This window comes from Seriola dumerili, unplaced genomic scaffold (assembly GCF_002260705.1).
Source record: "Seriola dumerili isolate Sdu_G_001 unplaced genomic scaffold, Sdu_1.0 BDQW01000056.1, whole genome shotgun sequence".
Taxonomy (NCBI): domain Eukaryota; kingdom Metazoa; phylum Chordata; class Actinopteri; order Carangiformes; family Carangidae; genus Seriola; species Seriola dumerili.
Window position 1 is genome coordinate 7,144,912 of NW_019174311.1, and position 24,075 is coordinate 7,168,986.

The 24,075-nt window shown below is 39.5% G+C and overlaps 1 protein-coding gene and 1 long non-coding RNA gene across 2 annotated transcripts; both read left to right on the top strand.

The window, feature by feature from the left end:
- The first annotated feature begins 650 nt into the window (after positions 1-650).
- LOC111218955 (rho-related GTP-binding protein RhoA-D-like) lies at positions 651-21,316 on the top strand. The gene is made up of 5 exons (XM_022741460.1): positions 651-755; positions 15,558-15,713; positions 17,534-17,654; positions 19,139-19,269; positions 19,391-21,316. Exons 2-5 carry the CDS (start codon positions 15,558-15,560, stop codon positions 19,562-19,564), a joined length of 582 nt encoding a protein of 193 aa, XP_022597181.1. The 5' UTR covers positions 651-755; the 3' UTR covers positions 19,565-21,316.
- Positions 21,317-22,053: 737 nt separating this feature from the next.
- LOC111218960 lies at positions 22,054-23,522 on the top strand. The gene is made up of 3 exons (XR_002664999.1): positions 22,054-22,081; positions 22,505-22,538; positions 23,487-23,522. It is a non-coding gene; the product is annotated as an uncharacterized LOC111218960 (long non-coding RNA).
- The last annotated feature ends 553 nt before the right edge of the window (positions 23,523-24,075 follow it).

Genomic DNA, 24,075 nt, shown 5'->3' on the forward strand with positions numbered 1-24,075 from the left:
ACTGTTGTTTAACTTCTCCCAGTGTAAACTAATTGGCCGCTTGCCAAGCTATGCTTTCAAAGTAGCTATCCCAACACTGCTTATACAAGAGTATTCAGCCAACAGTAATACTGTAGTTTACTTTCAATGCTAACATAAAATTTCAATGTTGCAGATAGGAACAAACTTTCAATTGCAGGATTTTTTAAAGCCCTTTCCATGTTGGAGTTCTGGGGACTTGTGTTTCTCCTTAGTAAGTAAACTGGGTTCCTTGGACTGAGTCCGGCCCACATACAGAATGACTGTGCTACCACATCTGGATCAATTCTTGCTCACACACAGATAATCTCAAAAGCTGTCAGCCAACACAGGAGGATAACAGCCCACATGGTGGAGGACCTAGGCATATGTTCGGCCAGAAGTCAGTGCATGCTCCTGCACATATAATATGAAAGTGGATATCTTTGGTTTTGGAAGCGTGGTTCGCATAAACAAGCTATTTAAACAAGTCATGTTTGTTATTTTACAGAAAAAACGAATAATCGATCGATTAATCGATAATTAAAGTGATAGCTGCGGCAGCCGTACTACAGAGCACCCGAGCAGAAAGATTGGGAAATGGGAAGGTTAAGTAGCCGAGGGACCGTGAACGCAGCAGTCTGGGAGGGTCTTGTGAGCATCGGTTCAGCTCCTCGGACGCTCACTCTGATCACAGCTGCTTCTAGGGAGGAGGAATCACGGAGGTCCTCGGTATTTGAAAGCACAGTCTGGGAAAGGTGAGAGAAAATTTGTTTCAGCTTTTATTAGTTCTGTCAAACATATTGAGTTGATTAAATGAGTTGGAGGTTCTAAAGGAAAAGTAGTTAAACGGTTTAAATTGTCAGTTGACTCGTTAATGAGCCGAGATGGCAGCAGCAGCAGCAGCTCGGCGACTTGAAACCTGTTACTTGTTTAGAAGTTTTCCGGCGGAATGGCTCAAGTGTTTCGAGGTTTGTTTGATAAAATTTCGAAGGAAAAGTCCCCGAAACTGTGGACACACCTGTTTGTTCTGCCCAGCCACATCCTGTTGAAGATATGGATCATATCGGCATTCCTACCACACAGACCCAGCCCCTGTGTCTACCCACATTATACTTTATTATGTAATTAAATGACATGGACTTCAGCTGTGGAGGCAGGCAGAGGCGATCTTTACTGGCTGTAAAAAAGTTGATCCTCTCTTCCTCTTTGGAAACCTGATTGGTCTGTAAACGGGAATCCGTAGTATCGGATGTTTTCCCTTTGAATAGGAATTATTGAAAAGCAAAAATCAAACAAACATCAAAACAAATTCTAGGCAAACTAACGAGTGGCTTTCTTCATTTGGTTATGCTGTCAGGAAGTCTTTCTTCCTTGTCTTCGCTAAATAACTGTGAAAACACTTGTTTGTCCCGAGGAAATTCCTCTCTCCGAGCCACCACACCCTTGTTGTGCAGCTCGGCTACTGAGGCACAGACCCTCATATCTCAGAGCGGCGTGTTCCCTTGTCTTGGCATGTCCCTCCATAACAAAAAAAATGCACAGTGAATCAACGTGAAATCTGCAAAACTATGTCATGCGTCGACATGACTTCTCCCATTTGTGTTTGTACACTGAAACACACACACACACACGCACACATACACACACATACACATACAGGGTGTTTCAGGACAGACACATGTACAGGAGAAGAATGCATAAAATATGATCCTACATCCTCCTGGCTTGTCTGTCTGTGCGTGCATGCTTGCAGGACAATATGTTTTTGTTTGTGTGGCTACTACAGGAGAAGCTATGATGTCATTGTAGCTGAACAGCTGAGTGCTGACCAAGCTGTTTGCAGGTAGTGGACAGAAGTGACTGTGTTACCCAGTGGTACACAAATCAGTGCCAGTGCAGTTGAAGGAAATATTGTGGAAATCCCCAATCCAGTTAGAATAAAAGTCCTGTCTGCTGTTGTCATCACAGTGGGATTTTAACAGTCATTGACTGTACCCAGTGATGTAATCCAGAGCTGCTCAGTGGGAAGTGGGCTGCATTAAGGTTGTAAAAGTAATATTAGACATATTATCTGCACGTATAAATACTGTATATGGATGGTTGGCTATTTTGGTATGCAGAAAAGAAAAAGAGCTGACACACAGAAGAATGCTTGCAAAAATCTAATTAGCAAAATGATGAAGTTGAATATCTCTGAACAAAACATAGCCATTAATTGTTTTGCAAGGTTTCCTGAGCATGTAGTGCACAAACGAGAAAGCTGAAATTAAAATAATCTCTGTTAGTAATAGGACAATATTGTATGAGTAATTAAACAAAACAAAATATGTAGAAAAAAAATCATAACGTGAATATGATGACCAACCAGGTCAAACCATCCACAGTAGGGGATTAGTGGTATTTTCAGTGTTGAATAACCAGACAGTTATTTTCTCTATCAATATTTTGGTCTATAAAATGTTAGAAAATGGTGTCTTGTTTTGTCCGACCTACTGTCCAAAACCCAAATATGTTCAGTTTGCAATGATATAGCACAGAGAAAAGCAGCACGCAGTGCTGAACATAATGTTTAGAGGATAGGTTCACATTTTTTCAGCTCTATCCCAATAGAACATTCACATATGCAGTTGCACATTGGAAGAGTTATCGATTGCTGTAGTTGTTTTTCTTGGCCATACTGGCTGCTAAGAGATAGCTTCATCAAACAAGGTCAATGCAAGTGATCGTCACTCTTTGTAAAAATTGAATTCTTATGTTCAGCTAATGTTAATATGAGGCTTCAGCAGTCTGAGTTAGACATGTCAAAGTCATATCCTACAGAACTATGTCCACACTGCTACGTTTTTGTTTTAAAACGCGTCTCATTTACTACGTTTTCGCCTCCTGTCTGCACTAATCCAGAGTTTCCGAGCCCTGAAAATGGAGACTTTTGGAAACGCTGCTGGACCCGTTTTAGTTTGAAAACCGTGGTTGTGTTGTAGTGTGGACGGGCCAAAATGTAGACCTTTGGAAACTATGACGTAGACACCCACAGTCACTCCCTGATTGGGTCTCATCAGCCTCGACTACCAGTGGTGAATACAACAGGGATAATGAAATACAAGCATTACTGACCTTGTTGTCTTTGGTTGCAGCTGTTGAGAAGTTAAATTCTGCATTTTAATGCTACAACTGTCTTTGCTGTTCCTCGTTCGTAGTATCTTTTGCAACTCATCAACTGTGAAGCAGACGATCTGCTTTCTGTTTACCCCGGCGCACGGATGCCCAGTGTACATGATTGCTCAGTTATATATGTGTTTTCAGGTGTGGTAGTCTGGACGAAAATTGTCTCTGAGACAGAGCTAAAATGGTCATCTGGATGGTTTTCGTTTGAAACCGCTGTTTTAAAATTTAAAAGTAGTAGTGTTGACGTAGTTTTAGTGTGACATTTCCTTGTTATGTTTCCATGGACAGTGTTTGTGTGGTGAAATGTAGCGGAGGGATTTTAACACAAAGCGGGAACCAAAAGGCGCAAAAGAGTAACTTTGACAGTTGCTTTAAAAAGGGATTTCTTCACCAGTAAGGACGAGAACAATTAGCAACCAATAATTATACCAATGTATACATGGGCATTTGAGTATTCTATTAAGATAGCCCTTAAGAAATAGATATATTCTGACAATTAATCAGTTACTTAAATAAACAAATCTTTAAATTGAAGTAAGAAGACACAGTGTCTCATATTCACAGTATTGATAGTATGACAGTGTGTTCCATCTCCAGCGTATGAGCTCTTATTCTTCCCTTCTTGCTGTATTGAGGTCACCTCAGAAGCTGAATAGCTCAGTACAAAAGCCCTCATGGAAAACTGTTATGGATCAGAAGCCCCCATATATACCAGGTTTGCCGGAGGCCATTTCCCCCCCAATGATGTGCCTCATTTTGTTCCTTTCAACATGCTCTCTACCACTGACCTACTATAAGTGTTTTTACTTTCGGCCTGTTGTATGTGCCCGCCTGAGATTCAGAGATGGCGAACGTAGGAAGTTAGATTCAACACACAAACCTACAAGCAAATGTTCAGGAGGTCCTACATAGACAGAAGGGGGGTATCGTTCAGTTTTTCCATCTTTCCAGCTCCTATTCATGTTCTATGGCAAGCTGCTGGTATGTGCATTGTTAAGCTATAGGAGCTTATCAACTGAGGTGTTCAAACACAATGCTCCACAGCATCCTGTCTCAGATTAGTCTTCCTATCAGCGGTCATTTCCAAGGAGGCCAGTGTCATACTGAAAACAAACACAGAGAACACAGGAATCGGCTGAGTTTATGCTCTTTTTTCTGTTTCTGTTTCTGTTTTCATTTGACGGTGACCGATTAACATGTCTGCGTGGAAAACTGTGTCTGCAGGCTGTGGGGTGTATCACGCACAGGCGGCATGTAGGCAAGACAATCCTCTGGGGAATAAAAATAATCTCTGGGAGAGTTTCCTGTTTGGATCTCAGTGCTTGCAGTCTCAGGAAGTCCCTAAAAGGACAATTTAGAAAGCTAAACAAATCTTCTGAGTTACATTAGCAGTTGAGCCTTTAGGGATGGGATGTGATAGCTGGTTCCATTTAGGATCCAGGTCACTTAACACTTGCATTTGTTAAGTTCAGACATTAACGAATGCCTATCAAACCTTTTATCTCTCCTTATTCTTTTTTCTAATGTATCACTCTGTAGCACAAGTGGGCTGTGTGTTAAGTGTTAATGTAGCTGATCACCTCAAGTCCATTTAAGATTCACGTTGAGCTGCAAAGTTGAATTGATTACTTGGTTGACAGAAAAATTACAACCACCATTTTGATAATTGGTTAATAATTAATTTAAAAAAAAAAAAAATTTCAAGCAAAAAGACCCAAAATTCACAAGTTCCAGCTTCTCAATTTTTGCTGCTTTTCTTTGTCTTACGCGATAGTAAGCTGAACCTCTGGGTTTTTTGGGGTTTTTTTATTTTTTGAAAATTTTTCTGGCAAACAAAAGCTATTTCAAGAAGTCACACGTGGAAGCTGTGATTGGTATTTTTCCACTATTTTTTTTAAATTAAAACTTCAATCATCTGACCTTTTTTATAGAAAAAAATGACTGTTTGATCCATGTATAAAATAAGAAACATTAAAAGTGTTCAATAAATGTTTGATATAATTAATGTCCATGCTTATAGCACACCCACAAATGAATTTGGTCAGACAAAATATCGCTTTAAGATGTGCGCTTGGTTTCATAGAAAAAACAATTACTTGATTAATTGATAATGGAAATAATTGTTGCTGCCCTATATATATATATATATATATATATATATATATATAAAAGAAAAGCAGGAAATGCTCTCATTTGAGAGGCTGGAATCAAAGAACATTTGGCATCATTTCACCACTTTTCCTTGAAAAATAACCAGATTAATCGATTATGAAAATGGTAATTGCTTATTTTTCTGTTGACCCACTAATCAATTAATTGTCTGATCATTTCAGTTCTAAAGTAAAGGCTAAAATAACAGGTACACTTAATAAGATTTCGATAAAATGCTGTTGAGCCCATCCCTAACATAGCTGTGAGGCACAGATGGACTGGACCATTGAGAGGAACAGTGTTGGTGACTCCATCCAGGCTGCATACATGTGTGTGTCAGCGCTGGCTTTCATTTGTGCTGCGTATGTGAGTTGGTAAAGAGGAATGCAGCACCCTAAGGATACGCAACATTAGCTCCCTGATGGTGACATCACACTGCAACACATGAGAGAGAGAGAGAGAGAGAGAGAGAGACTAGAGGAGGATGGGTAGAAGAGAGGGAGCCATAGGAGCAAATAGAGTAAGAGAGTACAATCAAGTCAGTTGATTCACCATGTCCAGCTAAGGTGGTGTGTGTCCATGTATAACCACTTTATAATGTAACAGCAAACTCTGCTCAAGACTTGGAAAGCAGAAATACATTCATGATTTCTAACCAAATCCTGATTAACTTCGTTCCCAACTCTCACCCCATGACTAATTCATCCATTTATTTATTTCATACTCATGGAATATTAATCAAAGACTTACTTGCTACACTTAAGGATTTTTAAGTTTCTTCATATTTGTGCTACAGCATGCTCATGTTCTACTTTTGACCACCACGCCTCTCTTTCCTTCCTTTCCCTCCATCTGTCCGACTTTTCTGTCTGTTTGTACTGCAAGCGCAGGCTCAGGGGCGGATGAAGGGATAATTCTCTGTGATATTTCTCTCTTTCCTCCTCTCTCTCTCTCTCTCGCGCTCTCTGAGTTGAGCTGTATGCACTGTGATAAATTGGGCTGGTGGAGTCTCAATGGCTCTGTCCTATTTTGGGCTCCAGCTAGGTTCTCTGACTTTAGCCGCTTGCCTGGCCTGGATCCTGAGCAGCCAATTCTGGTCTCAAGTTTGATTCAACCTTGAAAATTTGAGTTTGGCTTCAACTTCTTTGTTCAAACATCAGGCAATATGTTGTTATGTTTTGTAAAGAGAAGAAGAAACAGTACGACACAAAACAGTAGCGTTGTTTTAGGTATGTCCTAATCAGTTTTTTCGGCCTCCAGTTCCAACCAGTGTTTGATCCAGTGTGTTTTGTTTTCGGCTACACTATACAGCTCCATAGTGCACACTTAGCTTTAAGTAGGTGTACATTAAAATTAATAAAGTAGCCTAAGTATGTTTATTGACTACATTACTTTGCATTAAGTATAGCCTGCACCTCTCTAAACGGTTTCCTCTAAAGGGGAACTCCTCCGACTTTACACATCCAGGTCTTTGGAAGTACTGCTGCATCTTTGTTTGAAATCTGATAAATTGCCTCAAGTTCAGTCTGGGTTGAAGACTGCGAGTTTGAAAATGAAAAAAAAAAAATTGTGGTGTGGTGTTAGAAAGAAGTAAGCTTACAAGACCTCTGTAGCCCGCCCCTCATCTCTGCCTGAGGGTAGCTACTCCAGGCTACATTAGCTACTACTAGCATAAAACACCGGAATGTCTGACTGAACTGTCGGCAGATGTGTTTTTTGACAACGAAGTAGATTGTGTGGATTAAAAAGAAGATGATATCTCTGGCTCTGTGCAGACCTGGCATTACCCTCTATCTCGGGTGATCTGATCACAAGTGGACAGCTCCTAAGTTCAGGTGTGAACACACCCAAGATGCATTGAGCGCACATTTCAGATCTGATCTGAAACTGAAAATATTTTTACTATTTCAAATGGCTCTCCCGCTCTCTCACAAACACATTGACAACTGCCCCGTCCGACTGGCCGAAAAACATCAACGCATACGTGTCCATAAGTATATGGACTGAGATCTGACCATATGTGGTCGCTCGAGACACATGGACACGCATTCGAAAGCCACGTCTGAACAGGGCCACTGCCATAAATCTGACAGTGTTGTAGGGAGAATGCATTAGTCTTTTAATGGTTTGTAGGGCTGCAACTAACAATTATTTCCATTATTTATTAATCTGCTGATTATTTCATACATTAATGCTGAAGATGATGTATTAAAATTACATATTTTACATATTTTTCTTTTAATGGTTTGTAGGGCTGCAACTAACAATTATTTCCATTATTTATTAATCTGCTGATTATTTCATACATTAATGCTGAAGATGATGTATTAAAATTACATATTTTACATATTTTTCTTTTAATGGTTTGTAGGGCTGCAACTAACAATTATTTCCATTATTTATTAATCTGCTGATTATTTCATACATTAATGCTGAAGATGATGTATTAAAATTACATATTTTATCTGACTGTCAAAAACATATTTGGTTAAATATGATAAAAAACTAAGAAAATCAGCAAATATTCACAGCCCCGAAGCTCAAACAAGTGAATATTTAAGGGGATTCTGCTTTAAAAATGACTAGTGATTAATCAATTGCTATAATAGTTGACATTGACAGGTAATTTTCTGTTGATCAGTTAGTTGTTTGAGCTGTAATGTTTTGAACCTTTTTCTGTTGTCCGTGTGGATCTGTTGTGGCTGGAAAGTTTGGACAGGATTTACACTGAAGCTGATCAGCAGTTTTCAACCAACAGCAGCACTTAACACGGGTAGATGCAAGTAGATGCAAAGCCACCTTTTTGTAACCCTAAGCTGCTCCAGCCATTACAGTGTCAGTTGAAACTGTTTTGCCTTGTGTGTCACCAGTGCTGTTTCTGAAGTTGGACTCACCTCTCCAAAATATGTTCTAACCTGCCAACATTTGAATCTGAGGTCTGTAACTAAAATAATGCTTGTGTGTACTGTAACATGTCAACAGAACCGCCACAACTTTTGGGCATTAGGGATCAGTCAGCTAAATATGTACATAAGCTTAAATCATAAGTATATTTACACATGTGCTGTATCTTTATGGTAGAACAGACTTTGTGTATAATCCTGTCCTCAGCATTTCAACCAGGAGAGAGGGAGAGAGACTCTGGTGGGGGGAGAGATGTTGTGTGTTAAGAGGAAAAGGGTTAGGGGGGTTGAAAGTGGGTGAGACATTCCTCATAGCTTATGTCCTCCCACATTTTTACACAGTCAGACAGGGTTGTGTATGAGCATTCATTGACCTGTTGTTAATCACCATGTGGAATGCATTTTTCAGCTTTGACCAATCAGTGTGTCAATACCTCTTCTGCTAACACTCAGCTGGTATTCGTCTATGACACCTTCTTGCTCATATGTCACCTGTGAGTGCACTGTTAGTTTATATTTAACAGGAGGTATCTGGCAGAACTGATCATGTCTTCTCTTTTTTTTTTGTGTTCGACTTTAATCTGCAAATTTAAGGAAACTTTACCTATTATATGTATCCAGACCCTTTATTTGGTACAATACAGAAGCATAACTTGCACAGTTTCGACTCTTCTTTCACACCTATATTAGGACAGTTTCTCCTAATCTTCCTTGCTACTCTGTCAGACTTGATGAAGAAGCATCTTTGATTAAAAGGGGCACCTTAAGGTCTCCCTGACCAGACCACTCAAGTATTCAGACTGTTCTTGAAGACACCCCAGTTTTGGATGGTGGTCTTTCAGGTTGTTGCAGTCTGAGGTCCTCATCCCAGTCTTACACCTTGTCACAGGAGGCGGGGCTGAAAAGCTGATCGGTGCCGTCTCCAGCTTCCCAATTCTCTGTGACATGAGACATTAAATACAATCCAGGAAGTGTGGTGAACAAATCCACGAGTTTGAAGTTTTATCTGATGCCAAAACACTGCACAGTGGTTTATAATACTCTGGTGCTGCACCTAATGTTTACTCTCAGAATCGATGTATCTGTCTATTATCGCTATTTAAATATTGAATCATTCAGACTATGTAGCGTCAGAACATAATGAAAGAATGCTTGTCATAAATTCCCAGAGTCCAATGTGACATCTTTTTTTATAGCTTGATTTGTCTGACCAGCAGTTCATTAGTGATTAACTGATTGTCAAGTGTACTGCAGATTAATTGTGACTTATCATTTCTGATCTGTAATACTAAGGAAAGTTCTCACAGTGGCAACAATTTCATCTTTTGTTATAAACAGTGACGGATATAACATTTAGGTCAAGTGTTTTCCTGTAATATTGTGTATATTGTCTTGGAGTGTTTTGTATAATAGGGCAGCCTGTAATTGTTGATGGCAGGAAGGTCGGACAGCTTCTCACGCTTGACCAAAATACTGAAATATAAATGCAGCTTTCAGCAATCAGCAGCATTTCAGAGGTGTGGTTCACCTGCCATTTGTAAGTGCTTTTTTTTAAAAATGTTCCTAAGCAGAGCTGATTGTATTGCTTGCTGCTGCACATGTCATTAATTGAAACAGCTGTCTGTTTATGAAAAATAAACAGCAGCTCCACGCTTGATTCACACACTCGCATCACGGTGGAGTTCCACTGTAACTGAGCACAGTGGGTGTTTTTAACAGCCGACGCACTCGGAATAAAACAGAAAAGATTTGAAATGCATTGGGCCTTAAAATAACCAGCATGGATCTGTAGATAAAAAGCTTGGATCAGCTCGAGGAATCTTCAGATGTGGTTGTCAGAATGCCTAATATCATGACGTACAGTAACTGTGTGGATCCCTGTTTGTTTTGATCGTTTGAACTCTTCTGTGCATTCAGCATTTAGATAAGTCTAATATCATAAAGTAATTATTGGACTTTGGGCTCCAACTGGCAAGTTGGATCTTATTCTGACAGCATCGTGGCATATTGTGTTTCTGTTAAGGTTAAGGTAAAAACACACAAGTGCCCCCTTCAGTGTACTTTGACGATTCTGCTTGAATTGGTCTGATGCAAGCCTACGTGACATTTAATAATAGAAGTTTTATGGCTTGTACATACTTGTAAACAAACCGGTCACTAAGTGCAGGGATGGTGTTATTACCTTGAGTTTGCTGATCCATGTGATTCGAATCAGGTTGATGTTTCCAGAAGAGAAAGAGGTTTCTGTCTCTGTCTGACTTCCTGGAGGTCACTGAGTGGTTTTGTGCTTTTGTTACCCCCTACCATGTCTAATGAACAAGACTGGCTAATGTGTTACTTCTGAAGGTGTGACTCAGACCCTGCCGGGGAGAGATCAGCATCTGTGCTGCATGTGCTAGGAATGAGAACTTTGTCCTTTGCTACCTCACACAGGGGCAAACATTACGCAAGACAGGATCATTCATCCAGAGACACGTGTGAACATGCACTGTCCTGCTAAGTTACACGACCTGTTCCTTTGAGGTGTGTGTGTGTGTGCGCGTGTGTGTGTGTGTCCAGGTACTGTATATCTCTGCATGTATACTGTGGCTGATCACTCAGTATATGACTTAAATGTGTTTTTGGATCCCCTTTGTTCTTTGTAACAACACTGGGATCTATGCAGCTGTGCTGTCATGTGACTGTTGTGGTGGCATTCATTGCTGGAACTATTTCAATACCACACACACTTAGCTATCTTCATTTCAATTATTTATGAGTGTTTTCCACAGTTTATTCTCTTTATAATTATTTATCTCCAACATCGACAGAAGCCTACTTACCACGCCATAAAATCCAGTGCACACTTAATTATTGATTGTTGAATATGAATGAATATAGTGTCACAATACCACAGCAAACGGCAAAGCAATAAATGCAGGCACTGTAAGATTATATTATTAATGAGCTTACTGTATTAGTTTTAATGTAATTTTACATTTAAGTATGATCTTTGGCTGCAGTTAAACTCACTAGAAGACCTAGGATGAAAGTGTCCTCAGTAGTATTGACTTCATATCAATAATATTCTCATGAAATAGTAGAACCTCAGCCCTGCTGAATGTGCGTCTGCTCTGATGAATTCTCAGACACACTCTAACTGTCCTTTAGCAGACATTCTTGTGAGAACAAACAAGGATATCCCACACAGAGTCTCGAGCTGTCTGACTTGAAGAAAACGAAGAGGAGGGACTGGTTGTGTTCGACTCCTCCTTGTGCTAATAAAGCTTATTTGAACTGACCTGAGAGGAGAAACTCAAGGAGAAAGAATGACAAAATGGGTGAATTCCAGTTGTCTTTCCTGTTGCTCATTTTCTCTCATCTCTCGGTCACTGCCATTTATGTCCTACCAGGAAGTCACGTAAAGGACATGGGGAAAATCAGCAAAACACATTAAGTGACTCCAGATCGTCACCGCCAACGTCTTTACCAGATAACATAGAGACAGGAACCGATAACAATAAAGCTAAGATAAAAGTTATTACAGCTGAGGACTTCCTGCGGTTTTGTATAAGGAAAGTCTTGGCTCTGTTCTCTTTGCTGAAAAGCTTTGAGTCTGAGCCACCTACAGGAAATGTTGTGTACTGCACAGTTAGAGCAAACAAATTAGTAGTAGTAGGTAATGATAAGTAAAGTGAAACCCTAACACAAGTGGTTTCATTGGGCTACAGCTGCCTGCCAAATAGCCAGCTACTCTCCTCTACGCTGCCTAGTGCAGTTTTCTTACACCTTAATGTCAAGAGTGAGTCTAGAGGCGCCAGCATGCTTCTTTGGATGTGCTTGTGTGAAACACCCCCCCACCCACCCACCCACCCCCCCCTTCTGACGTCGAAATTCAGGGAGCCATGTCAGACGTTTTCTGTAACTTTCCAAAACTGATGATTTGATATTCACATCTACTTCACACCATGATTGACCAGCGGTGTGAAGGTGAAAGACAAATCAGAGTTTGAACTCTTGAACTTTCCATTCTTGACAATTTCTGTCACTATTCATGTCAACAAACAAGTTTAACACTAAGAGTCTTCCAGGGAAGTGTGTCTGAAAATGTGCGCCATTATCCCCGTGTTTAAACGATTATTGTATCTTGTCCCTCCCTGTAATGGCCAGCTTTTCACTCCCCCGCCCTTGAGTGTGGCTGTTTGGAACAACTATAAACACTTTTGCTTTTTAAACAGAACGGGCTACAGTTATTATTTTCCTAGTCCTAACAAGGCTTTTGTCCAACTGATGTGATGAACAGAATGTTAATTTGTGCAATCACAAACATCACTGTCAATTTATTTTAAATTAGATATATATTATGTAGCATTGATTGCCTGAAAGTGTTTTGTTTTTTTTTTTGGAAAAATTATTTTAACAATGAATTGGTTATCAAAATTTATAGATTAGTTGACCAAATGTTTCAACTCTACTTGTCTCTACTTGACAAAAATGTCCAAAAAAAACGTTTTCAAAATCAGTGATTCACCAACACTTTTCAGCGGACACATGATGTCTCTGAGTAGCTGGAAACTGAGACTGCTTACCTTTTGATTCTTCAGACGTTCAGCAGGTTTTTTACGGGCAAACAAATAAAGCAGTTTCATTTTTGAAATCAGTGATTTGCCAACGCTCTTTGACAGACACAGGACAGGACGTCTCCAGCGGCTGGGAGCTGAGCTGCCTAACATTCGCCTGTCTTTTTCCTCTGATAACTTAAGATCCAGACGTCCAATGACTAAAATCCTTCATCTGGTTAAAATATATAATCACTTATTTCTCTGGGTTTGAGAATTGCTGGAAACATTTGGGATAATGTAAATACACAATTCCAAAAAATATATAACATAGGTCAAATTGTTTTTAGACATTTTAATCTGGAAAAGTTACATATTACAACTTAAAGGGCAGCAGAACACATCACATGCTGTCTTATTTAGGAAGAAGTCCTTGGAGTCCCTGTTCTCGTCCTTGTACTGGCACAGTATGTGTACACACACACACACACACACACACACACACACACACACACACACACAGGCACATTAATGCAAAGGAAAAGGGGCCATTATCCCCACTAAGCGCCATGTGCTGCCATTGTCACAGTGGGCAGCATGCTGTGAGAGAGATTGTCGTCAGTAAGCTGCATTATTTCATCACAGTACAAGATCTGCAGGACTAGCCCCATTTTCCGAAGCTTTCTAGGGCTGCATTGTAGCTTACAAAGTGTGTGTGCCTGCGTGTGCATGCATGCTTGTGCGTGCGTGTATCTTCCCTCTGGCAGTGACAGTATGATGTATGGAGTAGCAGCAGCCTGCTATCACAGAGAACAGGTGGCTCTCTCCAGAGACAAACTGACAACACACTGGCCTGATTTAATGTGTGGGAGAAAAAAAAAAACGCAAACTGAACAATTGTCTTTTTATTGTTGTGGTGAAAAAGGTAGCTGTTGTTACAGTGAGTGAAGGTAAATCACAGAGGCCCGCGCAAACTGAGATTATCAAATGGAGATACACATTACATTCTTTAACATACATCAACACCTGGGTCTTGTGAGTTATCTTTAGGGCTCGATGTTGTTTTTAACAAAAAAAAAAAAAAATACTGTATAATGTCTCCTTCAGCCTCCTCCTAAATAGAATACTTTGTTTTGGCCACAATAGATAAGCCACCATGCAGCCTGTAAGAATTGAATTGTGTTTAGACTCTATGAAGATTTCGTATCAACTGGGCCTCTCCAGTCCACACACCAACTTTCTGAGGAAACAACTGTTTATACAAATGCAGTTTATCACAAAAACACTGTGACTGACATCACAGTTACTAATACTTTTGTGAGTGTTTGATAGTTTGTTGATCTGTATTTATTACTCAACAAGTACTTTTATATGTGCTCAGATCTGTTTCTTTCTAAGGTCACTTCTGCATATTACTCAACAGGAAATGTCATATTTCTTAATAACTCCTTAACACTGCAGTAACTGGCTTTGTGGCCACTGACATATAATATGATCACCTTTAAGTTGATACGGTGGACTTCTTCTCTAACAGTTGCACATTAACACATCCAGAAGACACGGAGCAACATTAGCATTCATTTGCAATTGTGGTTCTGTCCTATTAGTAAATGCAAGTCCAGTATTCACTCCACTTCACTTTTTGGTCTCCACCTCCTGAGGGAAATATTCGACTCTTGCAGCAGCTAAATGCACGACTGTGTTCACCAGCTAGTTGCTGACTTTATCTGCTGTTTGGTGCTGAGCAGGTAGTTAGTATACTGTGGGTGTTCAGAGCCTTTTTTTTTTTTTTTTTTTGCTGACTACCACCTTCCTGCTGCTGCTGAAAATGATGTTACGTGAGCGACGAGAGTGAAACAAAACAGTGAAGTTGTGGGCCCAGAAACCAAAACGATGGGTTGAAAGATGCTACGAAGCTCTATGAAACTGTGGGGAGCGGCAGAGTTGTGTCACATGTTGTGGGTTCATCACTAGAAGCGACACCTTTTGTGGGAAAGTAGTCAGATAATCCATTCTTTAGCCGCTTTAAATAATAACGCAGTATTTCTGCATCATTCATCAGCAGTGGTTTGGACTGTGTGTGTGTGTGTGAGAGAGAAGATGTTTAGATCTTTGGGGATAAAAGGCCTGTGTTAGTCCAGGTAGTCTGAGATCTGTGGAGGCTGATGTTGATGGCAGGCGGCCAGGACATTGTCTCATCACCTACTGCCTTCTCTCCATTATTGTCAGCTTGTGGGAGATGGCTATTGATCCGTGTGTGTTTGTGTGTGGGGCCATATCTCTCTGGCAAGCCACGTTTCCACCACATATACACACCTTTCAGGATTACAAGCCAAAAGAAAGGGAGACAAATGTGCACAATACAGAGGAGTGAGACAAACCCAGGTGGAGCTGTAAATCACATCGCCACATGGGTGTAGAAGAGACACCTTACGGATTGTTTTTAATGCGATTGTGTGACTGAGGCCATGCATGTGCAGCAGCGTGTTGAGCACTGAGCCTCTCCTCCTGTTCTCTTCCCTCCCACTGCTGTTCCAGACCAGCGCTGAGCCCTCCACCCAACTCTGTTTTTCACCTCACACACAGGACGCTGCCCAGGAAAGGGAAGAGGGTGCGGCTCTAAAACAGAGTTGGATCATCTTTTTTTCCCCTCGTTTTCACTCTATTTCTGGTCGCATTTTTTCACCTCCTCTGCTCTGTTTGAAAAGACTTGATTCCCACCAGTTTACTGACTGTTTGTTCATTCTCGGTCATCTCCAACTTGAACATATAGACTAATCAAAGTGTATTCTGTTTGTAGATGGCAGCCATCAGGAAGAAGTTGGTGATAGTTGGGGATGGTGCGTGTGGGAAGACCTGTCTGCTCATCGTCTTCAGCAAGGACCAGTTCCCTGAGGTCTACGTCCCCACTGTGTTTGAGAACTACATCGCTGACATTGAAGTTGATGGCAAACAGGTACTTCATATTTTAAATTACTGCTTTTATGTTTTGGTGAGATGACTGTGAAATAATAGGTGGAGAGTAGTTAAGTAAATTTACTCAAATACTGTATTTGAGTACACCATTACTGCACAGAACATTGTTTTTTGTTCTTCACTCTACCATTATTCATTTCACGACCTTTCAGATTTATATTGTGACCCTTTAGAAGAAGCCTGACCCTTATGTTGGAAACCAGTATAGTAACAAGTCTTTTTACATTGTTGTACTTTTACTTAGGCAAAGGATCTAACTTCTTCCACCTCCACTAATCACAAATATCCCTCAGAACAGGCAGGTTTATGTGACACATGAAAACTGCTGCTGTAGTGTTACAAATGTGACCCTGTTGGCTCTGGTGTTTGAGAACCACGTGCCGTCAAGACTGATGGGGATAAGTGCGCATTGTTAGCAAATCTGTGGGTCTTTTCATTGTGACAAGGCTGCAGACCTCCAGCCAACAACAGGAAAAGGATCCTGTACAGGGTTGGACCCCCCCACCCCCCCACCCTATACATCATGACTAATGTCCCATTTCCTGTTCCTGTTTCCTGCGGTGCAAAATCTGGTATCAGCCTGCTGGACTTTAGGTTGTATAAAACAAAACTAACGGTATTTAAGCCTCTCAGCTGTGGTATACCCATTTAAAAAAAAAAAAAAAAAAAAAAAAAAAAAAAAAAAAAACCTGCATGTGTGTGGTGAATTATTTCATAACAAGTCACTGTTGAACTCACAGCTGACTCCTACTTATCATCTAGGATTATACTCGATTGTAGCTGGAAAGAAAACGGGGCTGAAAAGTTCACACAGGCAGCGTGGTGGTAAACTACAGAAGAGGTCAACTCCTGAGAGACACCTAGTGGTGAAAGAATTGAAAAGCAGCGTAAATGGACACTGAAGTTTGTCAAGGCGTGGTGTTGCTCACTTTCCCAGACAGAAGATACAGCTCAGCTCACTGTCTCATATACTATGGAAAATGCCCACAATGTGCTATAAGTCAGAAGGTGCTGTGGATAGCCAGTCTTGCCAAGGTAAGTAACTTGTCAGCCAACAAGCAAGACTTGGCAAAACATGAGAGTAGAGAGACGTCAGAAAAGCCCAGAACTGCAAACATACTGTAGTTGCCCTCTGGGGCACGATTAAGACTGTTTTTTTGGGGTTTTTTTTCACCCAATTCTCGGCAGTAGCAGGCACATTTTTCCAGCTGTGATTGTAATGGTGGTGGAAGGTACTGGAGAATTAAATCAGCAGGATGCATGAGGATGAGACAGTTAAGGATTACTGGTAAAGCTAAGAGACCACAGTCAATTTGTTTTACTGTAAAAAAAAAAAAAAAAAAAAAAAAAAAAAAAGGCCACATGATGTATGCATGAAATAACACTTTTAGGCTGACTGTACATAAGACATTCCTCGATGGTGCTTTGTGGTTGCATCGAGCAAACGTTTTTTTTGTTGGGCATTTGTTTCATCTAGAGCAGGTCAGGCACCGTGGGACTGCTAACACTTTGATTAACAACCTACGAGAAGCCTGTGGGAGCCATTTCCTCCTCTGGGGAGTTGCTTTGTAGGCCTGATAGCAGAGGAAATAATTGTTTTAAATCCCTTTTTTTCTTTTCTCTTGCCAGTCATTCTGCATCTTTTCTTATTGTCCATATTCTGTTTTTGCGTTTCTGTTGTCTTTCTCTCGCTTCATCCTGCTGTCAGTGAAGTGTTAGCACAATGCCTCATTTTAACAATGTAACTGGATTTACCCGCCACTGCTTGCATCACTTGTTGTGGTTTTTCCTCTCTCTCAGGTGGAGTTGGCATTGTGGGATACAGCAGGTCAGGAAGACTACGACAGACTGAGGCCTCTCTCCTACCCTGACACAGATGTTATTCTCATGTGCTTCTCCATAGACAGTCCTGACAGTTTAGGTAAGTTAGACACACTTGCAGCTCATTACTGTGTCCCAAATAAGTGTTTTTTTTTCTTTCCTGGAATTTAGAAGCAAAATCCAGATACTTCATGAGATGTTCATGCATTGTTGATATCACATAGCAGGGTTTTATTGAGCCTGGTATCATTAGACTTAAATCAGAAAGAGGTATATAAACCCAATTAAAATAGTAATAATTTTTTTTTTTTTTTTAAATCTTTGTTTTTTCTGTTTGTTGTGGTACATCAGTGAGTCATGGCAACTGGTTATATTTCCTCACAGTTTAGACAGAGCTGCATTTGTTTCCAGCATTTAATAAATAGAGTTAGACGAGGCCCATGTATGGATTCAGTCCACAAAATGCAGAGCATGCACGCAGCACTTATGCAGACTATCAGAAATCCAATGATGCATGCTTGGAAGTTCATTCTGACTGTAGAAATCTATTTGTAATGAAATGTTTGCGATAACTTATTTTTGTACAGGGGGGCAACTTTAGTTTTACCAAATGCTCTATTAAATGCCACACCACAAGGAGAGATGATCTGCCAGTGAAATATATAAAGCTTTTTCCCTTTTTTTGGTAATTTTTTTTTTCATTACAATTCCCTGTTTTTCAGGGACTTCATAAAAGCAATGATCCACATTATGAAAATGCTTATTTAAATAGTGTTTCCTCATGTGTATGATTAAATTATTGGTATTGTGATTAACCCAGCTGCTGCCATCCAGACAAACATTACAGTTACCTGCTTGTAGGCTGTCGTGTTCTAGTTTAGTAATTCAAGTCACATACAGGACTGTTATCCAGCTACAGCATTAGAATAGATTAATTTTAATACTGTAAAAAGTAAGTGTGAAGCCGATTGACCAACCTGTAGAGAGCACACTCATCAAGATTAACCTACTGTAGATTGACCCCTCTGATAAATTCGTCCTGAAGAGAGATGAGTGTTTTTTAATTCAGATGTTTCCACACTCAGGAGGAACAAGATGGAACAGATTTCCAGAATACAACGTGACTGCTGCTATTGCTGGAATTTTTTGGAAGTTAACACAGAATATCTTGCATGTATTTCAGGCTTGGATCTGAGTGTTCTTGGCCCTCAAAAACCAAATAAAACAGATGAATAAATAGGTCTTGTTGGATAAAACTTCAGCCCCAGGGTTTTCTCCCACAGCCTTTTGTTATGGGCAGTGCCACAGATGGTATGCCTACACTATCACAACATGACAACTCCTTCCAGAGCAAACCGCTTATTTTGGCGAGCAGACTCGGACCATGTATCAGCCAGGGGTCGATGACCTCCCAATGTTTATGTCTATATAGTCACAAGGGAAATGACACAGCTCTCCCAACTGTGTCCTTGTAAGGAAGGAAGTCTGGAATTTACTGTGGAGCAACTTGGGTTGTTTTTTTGGAGGTTTTTTGTTTTTTAAAAAAAAAAAAAAAAAAAAAATTTTTTTTTTTTTTCATTGTAGAGAATATTCCCGAGAAATGGACACCTGAAGTGAAACACTTTTGTCCCAACGTCCCGATCATCCTTGTGGGCAACAAGAAGGATCTTAGGAATGATGAACACACACGCAGGGAGCTGGCCAAGATGAAACAGGTGTGTATGTGTTTCTGTGTTGCTACTGGTAACACATTATCCCAAAACTGATGAGCGTCTCTGCTAAATGTCGACACACTCGGTCAAATTTTTGCCCACTGTCTGTACATTAAACCTCCAGGAGCCAGTAAAATCCGAGGAGGGAAGAGACATGGCCAACCGCATCAGTGCCTTTGGCTACCTGGAGTGCTCCGCCAAGACCAAGGACGGCGTGCGGGAGGTGTTTGAGATGGCCACCCGAGCAGCGCTGCAGGTCCGCAAGCGTAAGAAGAGGGGTGCCTGCCAGCTACTGTGAAGAGGTGGAGTTTTTTGGCCAATCAGCACCTGAGGGTGGACTCCCCGCAACACACAGAGCAAAGTTAGAGAAACCTAAAATCGATGGCTTCCGTGGACTATACTTACTTCACAGATGCAGATATGCCACAGGCGAATATGAAAGACTGACACACCTGTTTAAAAGCAAAACACATCAGCCTTTTTTTTCTTTTTCTTTTTTTTAAAACTATATTTCCTTTGCTACTCACACACTGTCAGTTTTTGTTTGTGTTTGCTGTTTAGTTTTCCTCCACCACCATACAGGGCTGTTTGTGTGAAGGACCTGCCCCCTCCTCCTGTGTGTATGAATGTATGTTTGTATTTATATGTGCATATACTTTACAAATATATCATGCGTCTGCCTCTGTGTTATGATTGTTTACAGAGATGGGTCTCTCTCACATGCTCACTGACTCTCTCTCTCTCTTTCAGCTCACGGCTGCAAATTGCAGACATTTTTAGATTTGCTTTGATACAATGGAACCCCCCCCCCCCCGGCTTCTCTTGAACCTGCATGTACCACTCCATCTCTTTTTATATCGGCTTCAGTCCTGATCTTTCCATCTATTTATCATACCACTATTAATTTTACACCCTAAAAGTCATATTTCACCAAGTACTGTGTCAGCAGAGCTCCGTTTTCTCCAGTTCCTGTCAAAGGACTAAATTTAGAGCCTGTTCACACTGCGCAAATCCACTGAAACCTACATAAACTGAAGCAGCAGCGACGATTTGTGCAGAGAGGTGTTGGACTGCACCTTGGTCTGCCTCTCTTCCACGGTGATAGAGACAGTGGTCTGTTTCAAATTCATTATACAGTCGTGATGTATCACTGTATACTGGATTAACTGAGGACATGTGCACACTGTACACAGCCATATTAATATAAAGACAGATTATAGGTCTATTCTGTGTATAAAAGTTTTAATAAAAAACCCAACTGACAACTTGATTGACAGCTCAGACAGTGTCATTCCCAATGTGCTATCTCCTCAGTTTAGTTCACCAGATCAGTAACTCTTGACATTTTGAAATTGGGGATTTGCTTGTGTTTAATAGCCCTTTATTTGACAGTACAGGGACATTCCTTAAAATGTGATTGAATAAATAAGGATATCTTAGTGTGTTTGTGTGTGTGTGCATGCGCGCGCTCCAAGCTGAAATGTTAAATCAAAGTTTAACATCTTTACACCAATCCTTTTGATCAGGAGATTTGAACAAGAAATTGCACCAGAATTAGGATGAAAGCCTGAGTGCCAACTATCTCAGTGACTAAAATTACAATTTAAAATACAGAATATTTCTCCATTAAGTGACAGAATCATTAAACCACCTCATCTCCTTACAGTCAGCCCTCTTGATGCAGTTACAGTGAACCTATTCCAGACAATGTAATGGGACTTTGTGCTGTGCTGCATACTCCATATCTAGTCCTGCCCAGACAAAAGCCCTGAACACACTGTACACACAGGTGTATGAAATGGTCCCTACATTGATCTTACCACCATCATAAGCTACAGCTATGGTGATCTTTCTTTCATCCACTACATTCAGATCCATAGAGATCAGAATGTTGCAGGATCTGGCTAATTCCTGGACAGTGCCTCTATGTGAATGTCAAACATAGTTCAAGAGAAAATGTTGATTGTGATGATGCTTTACTAACAGGAGTAGGATGTGTTTGAATGTCTGGATGAGACAAACGTGTTAATAAAGTATTTTTGAAATACTACGTAATCTTAACAGGTTTTGTTTTGTTTTGCAATCCTGAAATTAAAAGTCTTACATATGCTTTTAGCACTTTTAAATTCATATTTTCATACTTTTATCAAACATTTACACCAGCAAAATGTAATGATAAGATAAGTAAGATAAGCTTGTATATGCAAGGTAGTGTGCATTTTATGACATGCACACAAGCATGAAACTTTCTCAAGTGTTTCAACAAACCATAAAGATTATTTTCAGATGTGGAGGCATTTCAGATGTGACCTCTAGGACAGGGCAGAGCTGCCTTACTGTACAATGATGTTTTTTGTGCCTTACCATAAGGTGACGTTTTTATCCCTTACTGCACCATGACGTTTTTTTAAGCCCCACTATACTATGGCGTTTTTATGCCTTACTATATTGTGATGTTTTTGGCTTATTATACTATGTCCTTTATATGACTTACTATAATATGTCATTTTTTATGCCTTACTATAATATTTCGTTTTTATCACTTACTATACAATGCCGCTTTTTATGACTGACTATAATATGATGTTTTTATGCCTTACTATACTATGAAGTTTTTATACCTTACTATACTATGTTTTTTGTATGACTTACTATACTACGAAGTTTTTATGCCTTATTATAATATGACGTCTTTTTGCCTTACTATACTTTGATGTTTTTATGCTTTCCTTTACTGTCCTTTTTTATGCCTTGCTTTACTATGTGTAACAGCTGAACACAGAGTGGAATCAAAGCAGAACCCGACGCCCAGCAGGTAAAGTAACAGTCTTAGTGCCTTACTATAATATGACTTCTTTTTTGACTTACTATACTATGATGTTTTTATACCTTACTATACTATGATGTTTTTGTGCCTTACTATACTGATGTTTTTTATGCCTGAATGTACTATGACATTTTTATGCCTTAGTACTCAATGACATTTTTTAAACCTTATACTATGTCATTTTTCTGACTTACTATACTATGATGTTTTTATGCCTTGCAATACTATTTCATTTTTTATGTTTTTTGCGTACTATACTATGTTTTTTGTATGACTTACTATTCTACGAGATTTTTATGCCTTATTATAATATGACGTCTTTTTTGCCTTACTATGCTTTGACGTTTTTTATGCTTTCCTTTACTGTCCTTTTTTATGCCTTGCTTTACTATGTGTAATGGCTGAACACAGAGTGGACTCTAAAGCAGAACTCAACGCTCAGCAGGTAAAGTAACTTAGAAAGGCTAGACCAATGATACAAATGGACAAGACGAACTGGCACAGAGTGAAGGGAACACTGAGACTAAATACACTGGGAAACAATGACACACAGGTGCAACACATTTGGGCAGGGTCAATTAATCGCATAGGAGGGCAGGAAGTGCAGGGACCTGGAATGAGACGAGGTAATTATCACAATAAAACAGGAAACACAACTTGAGACAAGAAGGAAGAAAATAAAAGGGACTTAATTGGCAAGATGTGACACGGTGACGTTTTTGACCTACATTTACGTGACGTTTTTTATGCCTTACTGTAATATGACGTTTTTTATGAGATTTTTAAACCTTTCTATACTATTTCGTTTTTATTACTTACAATACTGGGGTTGTTTTTAATGCCTAAATATACTATGACTTGTTTATACTTTACTATATAATGACGTTTTTTAAAACTTACTATACTATTTTGTTTTTATAACTTACTACATTGTCATTTTTTATGCTTTAATGTACTTTGACGTTTTTATGCCTTCCTACTCAATGACGTTTTTATAGCTTACTATTCTATGAAGTTTTTTATGACTTATTATAATATGACAGTTTTATTACTCATTTACTATACTATGATGTTTTTTATGACTAGGTATAATATGATGTTTTTATGAATAACTAGACTATGCCGTTTTTATAACTTACTATACTATGATGTTTTTGACCTACTCTACTGTCATTTTTATGACTTACTATACAATGATGTTTTCATACCTTACTATACTATGTTTTTTGTATGACTTACTACTACGAGGTTTTTATGCCTTATTATAATATGACGTCTTTTTGCCTTACTATACTTTGACGTTTTTATGCCTCACTATATTGTAATGTTTTTATGCCTTTCTTTACTGTCCTTTTTTATGCCTTGCTATACTATGTGTGACGGCTGAACACAGAGTGGCTTCAAAAGCAGAACTCGACGCTCAGCAGGTAAAGCAACAGTCTTTACTCAGAAATATATTTTCAACCAAACACATAGAGGAAAGGCTAGACCAATGATACAAATGGACAAGACGAACTGGCACAGAGTGAAGGGAACACTGAGACTAAGTACACTGGGAAACAATGACACACAAGTGCAACACATTAGTGGAGAAATGGGACAAAAACTGTAAAAATTCAGTGCTGAGGTCTATGACCTCCCAAGGTAACCAGAGATCAGATACAAATTGCATCCATTTCTGAAATAAAACTTTGGGGTATGTAGATTATATACTAAAAACTTTCATGCTTTAGTCATAAAATGCACAATTGTTTTGCCTACCTGCCCCACTATGAACTGTACAAGTGATGTTTTATGTCATAGGAAATTTATTACAAATTACATATATTTAAAATTACTGTTATCTCCATTACAGCATCTTACATTTGTGTTCTTCCTTTCTTCCAGACAGGAATTAGTTAATATTCATATCCATTTGTTATTAAAATCCAAGTGTGTATTTTTTTGCCATTTAACAGAACCAAAACCCCACTTCCACTGAA